The 18,471-nt window shown below is 46.8% G+C and overlaps 1 protein-coding gene across 11 annotated transcripts in view; it reads right to left on the reverse strand.

Annotated features, from left to right (window-relative positions):
* Cux1 (cut like homeobox 1) overlaps window positions 1-18,471 on the reverse strand; it is a 313,743-nt gene that overhangs the window by 57,873 nt on the left and 237,399 nt on the right. For 5 of the 11 annotated variants that reach the window (XM_076923239.1, XM_076923238.1, XM_076923236.1 and 2 more), the window contains 7 exons: window positions 13,211-13,269; window positions 9,382-9,430; window positions 7,468-7,564; window positions 5,806-6,477; window positions 4,674-4,739; window positions 3,008-3,109; window positions 1,025-1,860 (listed from right to left, as the gene is read on the reverse strand). In XM_076923239.1, the coding sequence (XP_076779354.1) occupies window positions 1,025-1,860; window positions 3,008-3,109; window positions 4,674-4,739; window positions 5,806-6,477; window positions 7,468-7,564; window positions 9,382-9,430; window positions 13,211-13,269 (1,881 nt within the window). The remainder of the gene's footprint in view (window positions 1-1,024; window positions 1,861-3,007; window positions 3,110-4,673; window positions 4,740-5,805; window positions 6,478-7,467; window positions 7,565-9,381; window positions 9,431-13,210; window positions 13,270-18,471) is intronic. The other 6 variants (XM_076923244.1, XM_076923243.1, XM_076923242.1 and 3 more) reach the window with 2 other exon arrangements.

An 18,471-nucleotide genomic window follows, 5' to 3' on the forward strand; every position in this document is an offset into this window, starting at 1 on the left:
CTTAAAAAATTAGGGCAAAGAGGTCATAAACAGACCTTTGAGTTAAGGCTAATGCAGACGAGACAGAGAGGGTCTGGGTACAGAGGGACAGGCGCTGGCTACTGCTGATCCACTTCCTGTGTCATCTCAGAAAGGAGCGCTCCTCTTTATATTTACAATTCATGGCTAATCTCTAATGATACAGATTCTTATGTTTATTTTAGATTTTACAGGCATGGTAAATCCTGTTATCCTGAATCTGCCACAGCTAGGTCTAGAAGCTCATCCATAAATGAGTGCACTTTCATGAGCCAGGGAGAGAGAATGTGAAGCTGTGAGTGGGTCTGTAGGGGCCTTGAGGTGTTGAGAAAGGAAAAACTGGGAGCTGAACAGCAGCACATGCCAGTGATTGTAGCATGTGGGAGGTACAGGTAGGATTCCCGCCAGTGTGAAGCCAGCCTGGGCTATACAGGGAGTTTCAGATAGGCAGGACTCCATTGGGAGACCCTGCCTCAAAAAATAAGAACACAAACGAACAAACGAAACCAAACCCCTCCTAAAACAACAATGAAGTGAAATAAACAAACACAAAAAGATGAATCAAACAGAATCACCACGGAGCAGTTCTGTTCTGTGAGGTGTTTCATTCCCATGTGTGCTCTGGTTCTCAGAAGTCTGATTCTGTCAGACCTTTGAGGGCCAAACTGGCCTGCAGAGGTGTTCTCTGTTGCATGTGCCCTGCCAGCTTGCTGTCTGCAGTCAACACTCTTGGACCTATGCTTCCTCATGTGATATGTCCATTTTACCAGCTACCACACAGGGCAGCCGAGATACGCAGGATACCAAAGTGATGGACAAGCCCCAAAGCTGGGCCACAATGGGACTCAGCAGACAGAGCTAGGGGGCTGGGACACTTGCTAGTGGCCTCTAGAATTTTGGGAGTTGGTGACATTTAATATTCCTATGATATATAGGGTGGGCACTTTGTCTCCAGGCCCAAGAAGAGATGGGAAGCCATGCCTGCCCCCATAGCGAAGTCCCTTACCTTCTCCCCGAAGATTCTCTGGCAAATGCCGTTCTTGGCCAGCTTCTCTTTGACCTGCCGAGTGAGCTCGATGGTGTCCACTTCCTGATACATGTAGACCTCATACTGCTCAGGAGTCAGTGGGGGCACTGAAGGCTTGGCCGGTTTTGCCATGGGCACAATTGGGGAAGAGGGCAGAGGGCTATTCTGGGGTGTCTCACTGCGGCTGGCTCCAGTGAGGCTCAGCTCTGAGCTCTGGGAGTATGGGGACTCAGCATTGGGCCACTCTTTCCAGTAGTCTGCTGATGCTGAGGGTCCCTGAAGTTGGCTGCGGTCAGCCCGAGGTTGGCTGCTGCCTGCCTTTTCTTTCCCACTTGCAGTCATTTCATCGGCCTTGGTCTCTTCGGAAGAAGTGAGATTTCTTCTTTCAGGCTGTATAGGGCTCCACCATGGATCCTTCCAGGTGCTGCCACGGACTAGCTCACTCTTCACCGGCCTCAGCACTCCCTGAGCAGCATCAGCTGATCCTGGTGGGTCCAGTGTGGGTGCATCCTGAGCCTCTTTTTTGAGGGCTGGGGCACTGGGCAAAGCTGAGGTACTGGCCTCAGGTGCTGTAGGGGTTTTCTTCAGGGAGATGGCAAGAGGGGGGTAAGTGGACACAGTAGACATGGGTGAGGCAGACAGGAGCTTGGGGGTGAGGATGGTGAGGTCGGGCTGGGACAGTGGTGCTGGCTTTAAGGCAGGGTCAAGGGCAGCCTGCTGAGCCTCCATTTCCCGTCGGGCCTGCTGTAGGATGGAGCGGATGGCATCGTCAGAGTTCCCACTGCTTGATGTGGAAGATGTCTGGACTGGCTCAGCTGTGAGGAACAAACACAGGTGAAGTTATGGTGGGCAGCCCCTGGCAGCTGTGCGCTTCATGCTACCTTGTTAAAGCAGGGAGCACAAAGGACTGACACTGCTGCTCCGTGGCCTCTGTCATACGGTAGCTGGCTTTTTGACCATGGAGGGTGATCGATGGGGACACGCTCCTACCCTGGCTTTCTTTTTTATTAAAAAAAAATTATGGTTATTTATTTTATGTGTATGCACGTGGGCTCACGTTTGCTGTGCTGGATGGTAGAAATCAGCGGATAAATTGCTTGAGTCAGTTCGCTTCTACCTTATGGGTGCCAGGGATCAAACTCAGATTGTCAGTTGAGGTGGCAAGGACCTTCACTTGCTGAGCCATCTTTCTGTACCTCTTTCTTTTGTGTGTGTGTGTGTGTGCGCACGTGTGCGTGTGTGTGTGTGCGCGTGTGCGTGTGTGCACATAAACATACATGTGCTACAGAGCACTGTGGAGGCTAGCGAACAACCTGGATGTTGGTCCTTGTCTTTCTAAGTTGTTTGGGATAGCTCTTTGCTGTCGAATTAACTAGGCTGATTGGCCCATGAGATTCTGGAGACCTTCCCATTTCCATCCATATCCCTAAGGGTCAGGGCTACAGATCTTTCTGCTAGATTTTGTTGTTAATGTAGGTTCTGACCATCCAAACTCAGGTCTTCAAACCATTTTACCCATTGACCCATCTTTCTAGATCCATCCTGGCCTTCTTTCCTGGAGATTTTAAAGCTAAATGGGCCACATACCCATCCTTCTCTTGATCTGCCAAAATTGGGAAGCATAATTTCTGTAAATGACTACCAGAAGTCAGAGTCTCAGAGATCAAAGACAGTCTCTTCTAATGCTCAGGAGGCAGAGGCAGGAGGATCATGAGTTCAAGCTATATAGCAAGACCCTATCTCAAGTACAGAAACTAAAACAACTACCCTGCCTCCAGGAAAGAGGAAGCACAAGTCTAGTCAGCTGTTCCCTTTGTACACCCTAATGTTCGAGATCACACTCATTGTCGCTTTAGAGAGAGAAGAGAAGAGAAAAAGAGTGTAATTGCTGCTGACCAGAACACTCACCACCATTTTTATAGTTAGGTCTGAAGGCAGCTCGTGAGGAAGTAGAAACCTTACCGGTTTTCTGCACTTGGAGTTCCCTCTTGGCTTGTTCCAGGATGGACTTGATGGCTTCATCAGAACCAGTCTCAGATGCTCGGATCCGGGTAGTGATGTTACCTGCAGGGAAAAGTCACAACGATGACATCAGAGCCAGATCTCAAGTGGAAAACCAGCGTCATACCAAGACATTCTGACACAGGTCCCCCAGGTGAGGCTGGCGACTGACCGAAGATGGGCATGGTCTCCCACTTGTCCCTAATTGCTGCAAATGTGATCTCATGGCATGGATGTGGAACATGCCTGGAACGTTTCTTGCTGAACCTGTCTCAAAGTCATGGTCACTATATTGGCAGAACAGGCTTTCTTACCATCTGAGCTAGAGTATACCCATGGGGTTAGCACAGAGGGGCAACCACTCATTTAGAAGAGTATAGCAAAAGAAGGTAAACTCAAAGCAGTGCCTTTTCCTGAGTCATTCAAAAGCTTTGTCTAGAGACCACATTCAGGCTCTGTACATTTATTTTTCCTAAAAATAAACATGGAATGGTGGCAAAGAGTAAAAGGTTGAGCCTGACTCCCCTTTGTGTGTGTGTGTGTGTCTGTCTGTGTTATTGGGGATTGAATGTAGGGCCTTAGGCATGCCAAGCAATTACTCTATCCCTAAGCCATGCCACAGCTCCTCACTGGGAGATTCTAGGCAAGTATTCTTTCACTGAGCCACTCCCCTGCCTCTCAAGGGGGATCACAGGCAGGTGCTTTACCCACTGAACAATGTCCCTGGTCCTTCACTAGGATCATTTAGATAAATGATCCACCACTGAGACTGAGCTACATCCCTAGCCCTAGGTGAGACCAATCCTGGATCACTCATTGGGATGTGCCATGTGAAAAGGGAGGAGGGTGAATGTGAACCTTTCTAGATTTATGACTACATAATGTGTGGGGTTTTTTTTTTTTTTTTTTTTTGAAATTTACCAACAAGAAAAAAAACAAAAAACAAACAAACAAAAAAAAAAAACAACGCCTCTTGAGTTCCCTAAGGACACAAATACATCCTTGTGGTCATGTGGCAGTACTCTGCATAGTAGATACACCTTCAGATGCCCCTAAGGTACTAGAACTCATGGGTTGGGCCCAGACCTTTGTGGAGGCCATCCAGACATTGTAATTGTCCTCTGCCTTTCTCAGCGGACATTTAATAATGAGGATACCTTGGGAAGGAGCCACTTAAAAGAGCATGGTGACGTTGGCTCACCAATGCCTGTGGAAGAACCAGCCTTGTTTGGAATTTGTCCACATTATGGGATTTCTGAGATATTTCAGAGTTAAAAATTTAAGGAAGCAGCAATATCTGGTTTGACATGGTCACCTGATTTTTCTCAGAGCACAACTGTTCTGTCACCTGCTTCTGAGAAAAGAGGCATAGTGTCCTTGGAGTCCAACCTAGGATTGATGCTTCAGGGACTGACCTTGGCTATGGCTTGTCTAGCTTTGGCAGCTCAAAGGGGAGTGAGAGGCTGGGCGCCTTTGAACCCGTGCTTTGTTTTATACTTACTAGCTGTTTTTCACACCAGGTTCCAGGCCAGAATCACAATGCACAGTTTTAACCCAAATACACAGCTAAGGACATGCTGCTTCCTAGGTTACTGACTGCAAAGAGAAACACCTGCCTGAGACATACCTTCAGACCCATTTCTTCGTTTCGGTACTTCCTGAAAGAGTCTGTTCAGGCTCTGGCCTGGATTCTCTGTTGAAAAACAAGTGTGGTAAGAACAAAACAATCAGGGGGATGGTGGCGTTGACGACATGGGCTGTGTGACATGAGAGCTGAGCCGCCTGCCTCTAAAGAAAGGGCTCAAGGCTTCCTGTACAACATGGGCGTTCCTGAACCTTCTTACAGGCACTGGGTCTACCGTGGAGGAGAGCCAACTGACTTGTTCAAGGCCCACAGGCCTCACCACTAGGAAAGGCAACAGGAGGGAGAGGTGCCTGCCTGCCAGTCAAGGATAGAGCTCATAGGTCATCTGAAGAATGTGCAGCACTCTTGATGGACATTCACTGTCTGACCTTCATCTCTTATCTGAGTTTTAGTCTGAATTTCAGGGTGCTTCTGTTGGGGGTGAAAACAATGTCACTTGTGTCACTGTTCATTCAGCCCAGGGACCCCTGGTTCTTAAGGAGGAAGAAATTATTTATACTGTGGGAGTGTCTGACTTTCCATCATTTATTCAGGGTATGGTGGGAAGGGGGACTACGTGAAACTTTCATGTGATTTATTGAAGGCAGGCATGTTTTGTCTGTGGTGCTAGAAAAGTGAAAAATCACTAATTGGACATAAATGATACAAGATCTGTTCTCTTCTAAGGGAAAGGAGGCAGAGGGCAACTCTGACAGGCTTGCTTCAGAGCCAGCGCCTCGTGAGCATTACAGCTGTTTGTGCTGCTGGGACAGAGTTGGATGGCACCCGAGGATCTGCTCTTGGAAGGAAGCCAGCACCTGATGCCAAGTGGACCCAAGGATGCTAAACCTGTCAGATGACATGCATGACCTAACTTCCTCTAATTAAAGACAGAGCTCTGAAATACTGAGTTTACTGAGCACAGGTGCTGACCACACTTTCCTAGGTCAGAGTTCCCAAAGCTAATGGTTTCTAGCTCCTGCTGGCTGAGCCTTGAACTCTGGATAGGGTAGCACTGAAGAGCACGTTACCTGATGTGATGTACAAATGTTTCATCACACACACAGACACACACATACACACATACACACACATGCACACAGCACTGCGCCAGGCACACTTGCACATGTCTCACCTCTCTGTCTGCCTTGGATGCTACGAAGTGCCAGAATATTCTGCTCATCAGACAAGAACTGCTTCATTTTGTGGAATGGCTCCTTGCCACGGACAGTCAGCTTATTCCAGGGCTTCGGCCGGGCCAGAATCTCACTCACAGACCCTTGAGATAGTCCCAAGACGTAATGTCCAAAAATGCGCTGTCCAATGTTGTGCTTGATCAGTTGTTCTTTGACCTGCCGGGCGATTTCTGCTGTATCAATTTCCTCACCCTCTGAGACGCTCCCAGCACTTTCTGATTGGCTGGGAGATGGCGCCATGCCATTTACATCTGGGCTTTGTTGTAATGGACTTGGGGAAGATATGGAGTTTGTGCTGTAAGGACCTGTTGAAAAAATCGTGCTTGTGCTTCCGGCTTCCTGCATGGCCTTGGAGTAGAAGGACTGCATTAGCTGTCGCTGCAGAAGAGAGTTTAGTGCAAACTTTCCTGTAGAAGCCAGGGGTAGGCTGGGGCTGGCCAGGTTTGAGCTGAAAAAGTCTTGACTTAACCCCGCTGGTGAGAAGTGGTGTGTACCGTTAGTATTGGAAACCTGTTCCCCCGTGTTGCGGGGCAACTGAGGAGGAGGGGAGGCCGGCAAGGGTCCCGGGCGCCGACTCTCAGGCTGGTCTCTCCCTTTTCTCCTGGCTGACCCTACAAGGAAGGGCAAACAGAATGCATTATGGGGGATTCAAAAGGGAAAAAAAACCAAGACCAGAATGCAAAGTGTGCCCCACAAAAAAAGTGCAGATTTTTCTTTTCAATTTGTTTTTGTTTTTTTTTTAAAACAAGGGCCAAAGTGGAGTGTTGGTTTGTTTTTCGATTGAATTTGTGAATCAGCCAAACAAGGCCCCCCAAAACAAGCCACATGCATTCGTGTTTGCACCTTTCTTGTACGTTGCAGCCGGGAGAATCCCCTTGACAAATGTTCCGGTAACACACATGGGTAAGAGCTGACAGATCTTGGGGCTTCTTCTAGTATTGCAGTTACCTCCAAGGACCCTGCCTGACTAGCAAACACTGACACTTGGGGACCCATAGGGTCGCTCACACCACATGCTCCAAGGCAAATGTACCCACTGAGTCCCCTTGATCGAAGGCGCGCACATTTTAAGAACTGGAGTTATGATAACAGTTGCACACTTTGACCAGCTGCTAAATCCAAAAGCAGTCAGTGACTCCACCATTCTAGGATGAGCAAATGAGAGGCTAAGGATAGGGGAGAGACAATGTTCCCAAAGAAAACCTTGTGGAGAAAGAAAAGTACCACTGGAGGGCCGGCGACCTCTTGAAGCCAGAGGGAGGCCATGCTTGCTTTTACCCCTGGCCTGTTCACAGAACAACTAGGAAAAGATCAGAAAGCCAACATCCTCAGGTTGTCCCTTTTGGGACTTTTCAGTAAGGTCCCTAGCCAACCTCTGTCGATTTGCTGTGGCGCGAGCACACACATATTGCTGCAGGATGGGGTGGGGCAGAGCAGTGAAGGAGGGGACACCAAACACTCAGGGTTAGTTCAACAAGTTTTGGTCACCTAGCGTCACTCCCATCATGCACACATAAACCAGACACAAGGTTCACTCTCCTGGTGGTCCTTGGCCCCTGGAAGCGAACCAAGCACAATGTGTGTGATGCCCATCCACCTACCGCTCAAGTCACTGTTGGAGATGCGTAGCGTGGCATTCTCGGACTGCAGCGAGCGGTTCTTCTCCAGGAGTAAAACCTCCAGGGGCTTGGTAGAGTCCTGCACAGGGCAGAGCAAGGGATCACCATGGGGACACCTTAAACCCATCCACTCCCCAGCTCAGCTTTCATGACTCTGCAACATGTGTCGCTGTCTTGACTTCCTCAAGGGAAAAAAACTCAAGTTCTTTACAAAAAGGACTTAGCTGAGATTTTAGACTTACAGATATTCTTTCGCCATTTTTTATGTGTGTGTAGATATGTTTGATGTCTATGTGTGTATATATACATGCGTGTGGGTACACATGCTCTGTGTGGTGTCTATATGTGTATATACACATGCATGTGAGCCCTAGGGTTATCTTAACCATCATCCTCTTACCTTATTCACTGAGGCAGGGTCTCTCAATCAAACTTGGAGCCTGCTGATATGGCTAGTCTTACTAGCAGCTTGCCCTGTCTCTTTCTTCTAAGGCTAGAATTACAGGTGGGCCATTATACCCACCTAGCACTTACAAGGTAGGTTCTGGAGATCTGAACTCCTAACGTTGGGTGTGACAAGTGCTTTAACTGCTGAACCTCCATTCTAGTTGACAATTATTTTCTATTGATGTCTGAACATCTTTTGGCAATAGGATAAGCTGCTGACCCTGAAAGTAGGCAGCGAGGAACCTGTTTTTGTTTGATTTTTGTCCACCATGATGATACCAGTTGCCTTCTAGATAGCGGGAGCACAAGTACACTTGTGATGTAGGTTTTAAACATTTTAGAAAATTTTTCTTTGGTTTTAGTTTGTTGCCTCAGAGTACTGGGCTCTTCCTGCCTCAGTCTCTCAGTATCTGGGACTATAGATGCACCGTCACTTCTGGCTTCATGATTTATATAAACATACTGTGTATATGTGAAACATGGTCTCACGTAGTCTAAGCTGGCCTTGGATTTGCTATGTAGCCCAGATTGGTCCTGAATTCCAGATCCTCCAGCCTCTATTCCTGAGTGCCAGTATTACAGGTATGTGCCACCATGCAAGACTGAGATGTAATTTAACTGGCTGCTCGATGACAAGGTACCACAACCTTAAATATTTGCTGATGTTATTTTTGGTGTTGGATTGAACCCAAGCCCCCAAAATTATTGTTACTGTTTTTTTTTAGACAGTATCACATGATGTAGTTTTGGCTGTTTTAGAACACAAAGAGTTGAGTGACTGTCTCCGACTCCCAGGTGTTGGATTAAAGGTGTCATAATATCTAGCCTGAAACTCTTTTCATCTGTGTTTCTAGTCATCATCCCCAGGGCCCACTGAGCAGCTTGGCAAACACTAGCCTCTGTCTTTACTGAGATGATTTGCTTTCACTTGGTCAAGTCTTGTTATTGCTTTTAAAGATGGTCTCTTGGACCCCAGGCTAGCCTCAAACTCACTAAGTAGTTAAGGTTGACCTTGAACTATTGTCCACCTGTCTCTATAAAGTCCTGGGATTCCTGCCCCATGCAACCATGCCCCATGTACTCTGTCAGTGCTGGAGATGGAACCAGGGCTTCATGATACTAGGTCAGCACCCTACCCAGAGTTCAAGGCCCAGCAAGGATCAATCCATGCATTCCCCCTTCTCTATTTTCTTTTTATTAGTGTTTTTTATTTCATATTCTTATGGAATATTGAAGCTGGCCTCAGACTCCTCACCCCTTTGCCTTCACCTCCTAAATGCTGGCCTTATGGGTGACCACTACCGGGTTTAGTTAGTGAAATGCTCTTGAGGAAGGACTGGGCAGCCATAAGCCTCTCTTATCAGTGTGGAGATGCAGATGCAGGCCCCAGAGGCCAGCAGCGACCAGCATCTGCTGCCACCACTCTGAGGGCAAAGTGAGCTGGTATACCTGTGTCCCTGCTCCCTCCGACGGTGCAAACTCCATGGACTTCAGGGTGCTGAAAAAGGCAAGACACGTGGTTACTTTGAACCTCTCCCTTTACTAGAGGCCTGTCAATAGTCATTAATGTTCTGGTTCCTGTTCTGCAGGCAGTGGGAACTGACAACTTTAACAACTTCCCTGGCAGGAACTGAATTTGATAATGCCTCTAAAAGAACCAGTCTTCAACTAGCAGTTGGTTAGCAAAAGTTTTTTTTTTGCCTAGCATGTAAATCATTCCATCTGAAGTCACACCAGGTCTGCTCAAACTCATTTTACAGTGTAATACAGACATCACACTGTTGTAAGCTGAATGGGTTTGTAAAGCTTACAGGAAATGGAAAGTTCTATGAAGGGAGGGCAGAAGGAGAGGAACTCATCACCCATGGCCACTACTCATGTGTCCTCTGGGAACTGGTGCTTGCTTAGGAATGAGTAAAGAGACAGGAGTAGGTCAGAATCAGGAGGGACCTGTGCAGCCCCAGATGTGGTGAGGGACAAGAGTATTGCTTTCCTGTTTCCTTTGCCAATGATGTAAGCTGTGTCCAGATTACTGGGGCTCTGGACTGTCTGAACAAGCCAGGAGCTACAAACATACCAGGCTCATGGATCCGATGTTCTTATGCTGTTTCTGTCTCTGTGTGCTCATGTATGTGAACACATGCAGTATGGAGGCCAGAGGTCGATGGTGAGTGTCTCCTTTAGACTGGCTGGTCAGTGAGGCACAGATCCTCCTGACTCTGCTTCCCCAGTACTCAGACTATAGACAGGCACATGCTGTCCTGCCTAGTATTTTATGTGGCGGCCAGGGATGGCCCTCAGGCCCTCAGGCTTCCATAATGCCATCTCGAGTCCCCTCATGGAAAGGGGAAATGAGTCTGTGGGGCTCTGAGCAGGTGCCATGCAGATGAAGACAGGATGGTAAGATGGTTCAGTGGGTAAAGGTGCCTGCTGCCAAGGCTTGCAACATAGTCCAACCCCCAGGACACACATAATAGAAGAAAACTGAAAGCTGTCCAGACTTCCATATACGTGTAGCTATGCTCATAATAAATAATTAAAAAAAATTAAAGCCTATGTAGGATCAACAAGGCTCAGGGTGGGCAGGTTGTACGGTCTGTGCAACTGGACTTTTCCCTTCAAGGACCACAGGAGTGTGTCATCAAGATACATGTACAAATGTATGAAGTAAATAATAAAAAGTATTTTTAAAAAAAGTTGGGTGTTACGGTAATGCATTCCTTTAATCCCAGCACTTGGGAGGCAGAGACAAGTGGATCTCTGTGAGTTGCAGGCCAGTTTGGTCTACAGAGTAAGTTGAATTCCATGTCACCCAAGGGGAGTAGCAGTGGAAATATGGGCATTTGGAGCCTGTAAATGCAGAATATGATGACTCAGGAGTGGGGCCAGATAGACAGTTGGAAAAGAGGTGAGGGTCAGCATGCAGCTGTAATGTCTTCAGCTGAAGGCACATAAGCTGGAGTACAGATTCTCAAAGATGGGGTCTGGCCATGGACTAGGTGGGTGGGAGGGATGGGGCAGAGCCAAGGAAGCACAAGAGTGGTTTGTTTTGTTTTGCTTTTTGGGACAAGACCTTCTGTCTCCACCTCCTGAGTTCTGGTATTAGAGATGTGGGCCAACATCATGCACTTGCTGCACACTGGCTCAAAACTAGAAGGTTCAGTTTCTTCTGTCCTTTTTTATTGAAACAGCATCTTGCTTATGTAGCCAATGCTGGCCTCGGACTCAAAATCCTTTGCCTCTGGTTTCTGAGAGCTGGTATTATAGGTCAGCACCACCATGCCATGTACCTAGCTTATCTCTAAATTACTCATTCATTCACTCTCTCACCTATTTACTTATTTATGTATGTGTGGAGTGTGGGCACATATGTGCCACATGACATGTACAGCGGTCAGAAGACAATGTCTGCATTTTAGTCTTTTTCTATAGTGAGTTCTGGTGATGGAACTCAGGTTGTCAGGCTGAGCTATCTCACTGGCCCTTCTTTGGTATTTGAGGGAAAAGAAGGGTAAACGAGGAAGCTATGGACATATAAGCCAGGTAAAAGTATATGTCACTAAGCTAAGAAATTGGGGTCAGGAGTTCAGAGCTTATTATAAGGACAGGAATGGCAGTCGGGGTGCACTTAGGGGTTTGTTCAAGAAGCTGCTGATGGAGAAGAGGTTAAAGGGTGAGGAAGGAGAGGGGAAGAGAAGAAAGAAGAAGAGAAGAGAGGAGAGGAGAGGAGAAGAGAGGAGAGGAGAGGAGAGGGTCCTGGGGATGGAGGTAGAGGGGGGCAGTGTAGGAGTCTCAGCAGAAGTCTGAAGGAGGTCACCAGCAGGCAAAAGGCAGATGGGATTTATAGAAGATACCAGTGTGGGGGGGCTGGCTTGACTCAGGAGACAGTGAGGGTATCTGTAAAAGTGAAAGTGTATTAGGAAGGAAGGGACGCAGGCCAGGTGGAGGGATTCCTATGGATACACAAGAGGGGGCCCAAGACCTGAGAAAGAATCACCTGGGAGGCACACCTCTGTCCATGTCTACAAGGAAGCTTCTAGACTGGATTTACAGAGGTGAGAAGAGCCATCATTACTGTGGGTGGGTGGGGACCGGAACTGAACATGGAGACAGTGAGCTGAGCACCAGCATCGAGCGCTCTCTGCTTCCGAGCTGAGGGCGCCGTGTGTTCTGTACTTTACGTGTTTGCCACTGTCCTTCCCTAACATGAGGCATTGTACCTTCAAGCAATGAGTCAGGACAAAGCTCCCTCTCCTCCTTCCTAAAGCTGCTTTAGTTAGGGATTTTCTCATAGCACCAATAAAAGGAATGAATACCAAGGGCTTCCAGGTAAAATGAAAGGAGCAAAGCATCTACATGGCACAGCTGCAGTGGGGGACGGGAGAGGCCAAGAAGGGCCCTGAGTGGCACCACGTTGACTACAAATTATGATGTAAAGACAGGCAACTACATGGGTCACTCACAGAATTGACTTATCTTGCAAGACTAGAGGGTAAAGCCAAGGGGTAGCTGGAGATAGCTGGGTAGGGGTAAAGGGGGAGCCCTGTGCACTGTGTGTGGGGGTGCAGGATAGGGTCAGTGAGCTGGGACTTCCATGAACTAAGGGATAGAGGGACAGGACGGTTTAAGAGCTCAGTCCCAGAAGGAGGAGTCAGAGGTAGAAAGGCTTTCAAATGCAAGCTTTTATACTGAGAAAGATGGCATGGAATGGCATCTGGAAGGCCTGTGGTCCTGAGTACAGGGTCCTGTGCTGTGAAGCCCTGAGCTTTCAATGGGAAAAGTTTTTTTCTCTGCTTCTGCTTGGGGAATTTACATTGAGAAACAGGCTCAGACTGTACAATTGCTATAAGAGCAGTATTTGCTCTGATTCCATGCATACTGGAATACTTTAAACACACAGTTTCATAAAGTCCAAAGAAGGCTGGGATGAGACTCAGTGGGTAGAATGCTTGGCATTCATAAGGCTTTGGGTAGATGGCTAGGCAGCCCTAGCACAGCATAAACCAGATGTAGTAGTACAGGTCTGAAATCCCAGCACTTGGGAGGTGGAGGCAAGAAGATCAGAAATTCAAGATCATCTTTGGCTATATACGGAGTTTCAGGCCAGTCTAGGCTATGTGAGACCCAATCACAAAGCCAATCGGCTAACCAAGCAAAAAACAAGAGACTGTAAGAGACTTGAGGGAGAACAGTCAAAGTGCTGGTGTTCTGGGTTTGGGTACCACTTTGCACCCATCAGTGGACAGTCTTAGAAGGCCTCATGCTTCTCCATACTCACTTCAGCTCTTTCTTCACTTCTTCATAGTCAGCCTGGCCTTTGAGTTTTTCTTCCAGTTGCTGAAAACAGAGGGTTTTTATTAGTAGCCACATCTTGAAGCGGGTTGTCAGATTTTACCGACAACAATCCCCATAAGCAACCCTGCATTCAAGGAGCCAACTTTTCCTTTCTGTTTCTATGACCTGGTGTGAGTGTACGTGTGTGTGTGTGTGTGTGTGTGTGTGTGTGTGTGTGTGCGCACGCGCACGCATACACATGGAAACACAACCAGAGGTTTTAGTATAAAACTCAGTGAGAGTAGAAGGGAAAAGCTTCACTAAGGTAGAAAAATCCCACTGTGTATAAAATGCCAGTAAATGGAAGCACAGCCTGGGTCCTAACACTTCAAAGGCATCATGTTGGTTTTGAACAAATATGTTTGACTGCCTGGAGAGTATAGGTAAAACTGCAATTTTGGTGGAAGCTGTCCACAGCTATGCAGAGGAACGTAAGCAAGTACCAGGAAGTTAGCAAGCATGGTCACTGGAAGACTTAGACATTAGGGCCTAGGGAGTAGGGCCAGTTCCATTGTGTGGCTCACTGAAAGCTGCTTCATTCTTGTGGGAATGACTCTGGCTGACAGCGACTGGTCCTACTGCCCTCTGTGGCACTGCAGTATATTTCTAGGATGATGATATGCCTAAGTGTTCCAGAGTATTCTGTAAGCTTGCAGGATACATCCAAGACTCTATGCTATCTTTACACTGATGGTTTTCCTGGGACTGGGCGGTAAGTCTCAGGTGCTTCCATCTAAGATCTGTTTTTGTCTTTGAAAACATGGAGAGAAGGGGCTAATCCAGGTAAACTACAAGTATGCAGGGCAGGAGCCTGTGAGTCAACATGTTTCTAAGGTTGAGCTGAACAACTTTCAGGGTTTCAGCCACTGGTACCTTATTATCTATAAAGCCTCTAGGTGTCTTTTTAGGTTCTAGTTGAGACCAATGGAGAGCATTCTGGAACCTGAGGAGAAAAGGCCTAATTGCTTGGTCCCTCAGGCTCAAAACTCCTCTGTATCAGAACCTACCCAGAGTTCCAAGCAGACCATTGCTTTCTCTCATCCACTCAGCTCATTTTCTTCCACTGCCTCTGCTGACAAATTTCTTGTGTATTTCCACTGCATAAGATTGCTCCACCTCATTCCCTTTTAAATATCTCTTGCTAACTTTATAAATTATAATGGTTTTCTCAGGGATAATCAAATGGAGAATGGTAGGCACTCATTTTCCTATAAAAGACTCTCAGAAGGTGTTCGGAAAGAAGTGATTATTTCATTCCTTTCCCTACAGTCAAATAGCAGGACACACTGAAAAGTATTATCTGCAGTGTTTTGAGAAGGCCAGATGTGAACACATGTCAGGTGACTTCCAGAGAATGGCAGAAAGCTGGGAGGAAGGCAGAGGGAGGGGCTGAGATGGAGTGTGTCAGCCTAAGAAGGCTCCGAGCTCCAGCCTGTTTCTTATAAGCCAGACATCTTTGGGGCAGTTAGGATGTTTCTGCTCTGCCAAATGAGAGCAGCAACAGGGGGTTAAAGCAGTCACAGGAGGGAAGAACCAGTAGGAGGCACACTAGGCCTCCCAAGTCTGAGATTCTTGTTACTGCCAAGTGTATACACTTAATTTTACCCTGTAATGGGGCTGATAAAGAAAGAGGGCTGGAAAAATAGCTCAGTTGGCAGAATGCTTGTTTAGCATTCATGAAATCCTGGGCTCCAAATCCTGCAGCACACAAAGCAGTCATGGCTGTATATACCTGTAATCCCAGGATGTAGAGACAGGGAAACACAAGTTCAACTGCCTTCTCAGTCACACGACTAGTTTGAGGCTAGTGTGGGCTACATAGGATGTTGTTTCAAAGAAAAAAGGTTGTCATGATTAGAGTCTGTTTTGTTTTGTTTTTGTTTTTACTATTAATGGATTTGTGTATATGTGTGTGGGCCCATGTGCCATGGTGTCTATGTGGAAATCAAAGGACAATGTTTGTAGAGTCTATTCTTTTCTTCTACCTTTACATGGTCCTGGGAATAGGACTTAAGTTGCCAGGTTTGTGTGGCAAGTACCTTCACCTGCTGAGCCATCTCAACAGCCTGGAAGCTTTATATTTTATTTATTCATCACTGAAAATATTTACTATTACTATTATTATGTGTGGATGTAAGCATGCACACCATTGTGTGGTCAGAGTATGATGTTTGTAGAATTGGTTCTTTGACCTTGTGTGGATTCTGCGTTGCCAGGTTTGCATGCAAGTGCCTTTACCCACCAGGCCACCAGGGCAGGCCTGGTCCTAACCCCAGAGTTCAATGTGGTCTCCTTAGATAGGAATGGCTCTGGTTGTTCCACAAAAGTGGATCAAACACCTGCTGTCTGGCAGGTCCTCTATCTGCTGAGCCACCTTGCTGGTATAGTATCGTTATAAATTGAGTGCCTAATTAATCTTAGCTCAGATCTCTTTGTTTATTTTGCAACAGGGTTTCTTATAGCCCAGGCTGGCCTTGAATTTCTGATCTTCCTGTCTGTACCTCCAGAGTGCTGAGATTGCAGGTATGCACTAGCACACCAGTTCATGCAGTGCTGGGGATGGAACCCAGGGGTGTCTGCATGCTCTGCAAGCACTCAATCAACTGGACCACATCCTAGGCTGAGACGTGCTAGCCTTTCCCATAAACACTCATTTCTAATTGAAGGCACTAGTGACATTTTCCATGCCACAGTGAGGACAGTGCAGGTGACTGGCTAATTACATTGCTTCTCCATGAAGAGTGCTCTGACAAAGCCATGGAGCAGTTATCAAAAATAGCTGCCTGTCATGGCAGTTCATTAATTATGAACTCAGAATCACCCGCCACAAATGGCCCAGTGCTGCTGAACACTTGTCAGACTGGGCAGGAAAAAACAGCTCTCCCTCACAAGCTGGTTTCCACACCTGCTTAAAGGTGAGAAGACATGGATGGTGATGAGCTAACCGTGACGGCTGCATGAAAGAGTAGAACATTGGCCAAGAGAAACTAGTAAATATGAGACCTCATGGTGGGGAAGGTTGGGGCAGTTTCAACACTCTGGGGCACGACAAGCAATTAATGAGTTGCCTGGGATGTCCAGACAACACCCATAAAATGTATTGGTTTAAAAACAAAAAAACCAGCAATCATGTTAGGATTCAAGATTCTGCCTATGGGCTGGGATGTAGCTTAGTCGGTAGAGTGCTTGCATAGCATGCATGAAGCTCTGTGTTCCATGCCCAGCACCACAGCATCACATAAGCAGGGCACAGTGCAGTACACCTATAATTTTAGCATTCTAAAGGTAGGAGCAGATGTTCAAGGTCATAATTGGGTACAAAATGAGTTGAGACCAGTCTTGAATACATGGACCCTGATTTGACCATGAAACCATTAAATGGGTGTGGTGATGCGTGCCTATAGTCCTAGCACTTGGGAGATCAGGGTAGGAATTCAAGGCCAGCCTTAGCTACACAGTGAATTCCAGGCCAAGGTGGAAAATGAGACACTGTCTAAAAAAGAAGGAGGAGGAAGAAGAGGAGAAAGGCACAGTAGTATAAACCAAGATGTCACTGTGGTGTTATAGGAGCTGTGACTGCAAGGTCAGAGTTCCTCATTATTGAAGCATGACAGGTTGAGGAGGTGATAAGCCTTATTCATCTTATTCATAAAATATCTCCTTAATGATTGTGTCTACATTTAGTTTAAATCAAATTGGAGACTATAAATTATGCACATTAAAAAAAAAAAAAAAAAGAGGAAAGAAGAAGCCATGGCTGAGCAGAGTGGCCCAGACCTAATCCCAGTATTCAGGAAGCAGAAGTAGGTACCTATCTGTTAGTTCAAGGCAGCCTAGTATACTGAGCACTCTAGGCCAGCCAAGGTTAAACAGTGAAATCTGTCTTAAATACACACTTACACTGCTCAAAATCAAACAACAAATCCTGAGAAGATCCCTCATTTAACCAACCTTACCCCTGTAGGGAGGTATGGGGAAGCATAGCAGGGAGATCCGCCTATCTGGTGGCCTCCGAGGCCTTCTGTGTATGGCTTTGATATGTACGGGAGCCATCTTTACTCTTGGCAACAAAGAGTTAAGATAATTAAAATCAGAAGTCTCGTTACTAGAGGATATGTTTTGATTATTAGATCAGACGAGGGGGAGGGAAGGATGATTTTGGAAAGACGCATCGCCGGATTGTTTCATTAACTGTGCAGTATTAAAGAATTCCCCCAAGACATGATAAGAACATTAATTTGTGCAACTCTGTTTCATTTTGTGTGTGTGTGTGTGTAAAGGCAAACATTAGAGCCTTAACTGATTCAGAAGAAATTGCTCTATATGAGAACTGGAGGGCTGACAGCCTGTAGCTCTGCCAGGGAGCCATGGGCAGGATGCGTTTGAGTCAAGCCCTTATTGGGACAGAGGAGACCCAGAAAAAAAATTGAATGATGATGTCATCCAGGGCAGAGACGTCAAACCTGAGTTCTCATGCCAGCCAGGCAAGATGAGAGGAGGAAATGTTGGGCTGAGCCATCTACCCAAGCCCAGGGCCTCCTCCTCAGAGATACCTGGGCACAGATACTTTCTGAGCAAGTGGAAGATATCCCTGCCAAAGGAGACACTAGCCTGGCAGAGCTGTGGTGCTGCTGGCATCAGCCACAAACTCACAGCAAAACTGGGCTCTGGGTTAAACTTTCATGTATCAGAAAAAAAAAAAAAAATCACTAAAAAAAAACGAGGGCAGGGAAATGGCTCTGTCGGTGAAGTGTTTTCAGGGTAAGCATGAGAACCCGACTCCTACCCCAGAAACCACATAGAAACGCTGGGCATGTGGCAAACTTTTTAATCCTAGTGTGGGAGGTAGAAACAGGCTTATACCTGGGACTTGCTGGCCAGCCAGCTATGCCTTCTCTTTGTGCCCCAGGTCCCAATAAAGCTTTTGTCTCAAAACACAAGGTGACATTTGCAATGCAGCTCAGGTTGGCATAGAACTCACAGGCCATTCTCTCTTGCTCTTGTCTTTCAAGAGCTGGGATTGTAGGCATGCACCATCATGCTATACTAGGTCACCTCATGTAAGAAAAAAAACCTGTCCCTCTCATGGTGACAGTCAAGGTTGGCTTGGAACTTTTAGTGACCCTCCTGCCCTCAGCTTCCCCAATAGCTAGGAGTGACTACAGGTTCATGCTTTAGTCCATGTGAGCGTGTGTGTGTGTGTGT

The sequence above is a fragment of the Arvicanthis niloticus genome, chromosome 24 (genome assembly GCF_011762505.2).
Source record: "Arvicanthis niloticus isolate mArvNil1 chromosome 24, mArvNil1.pat.X, whole genome shotgun sequence".
In the NCBI taxonomy this organism is placed as follows: Eukaryota; Metazoa; Chordata; class Mammalia; order Rodentia; family Muridae; genus Arvicanthis; species Arvicanthis niloticus.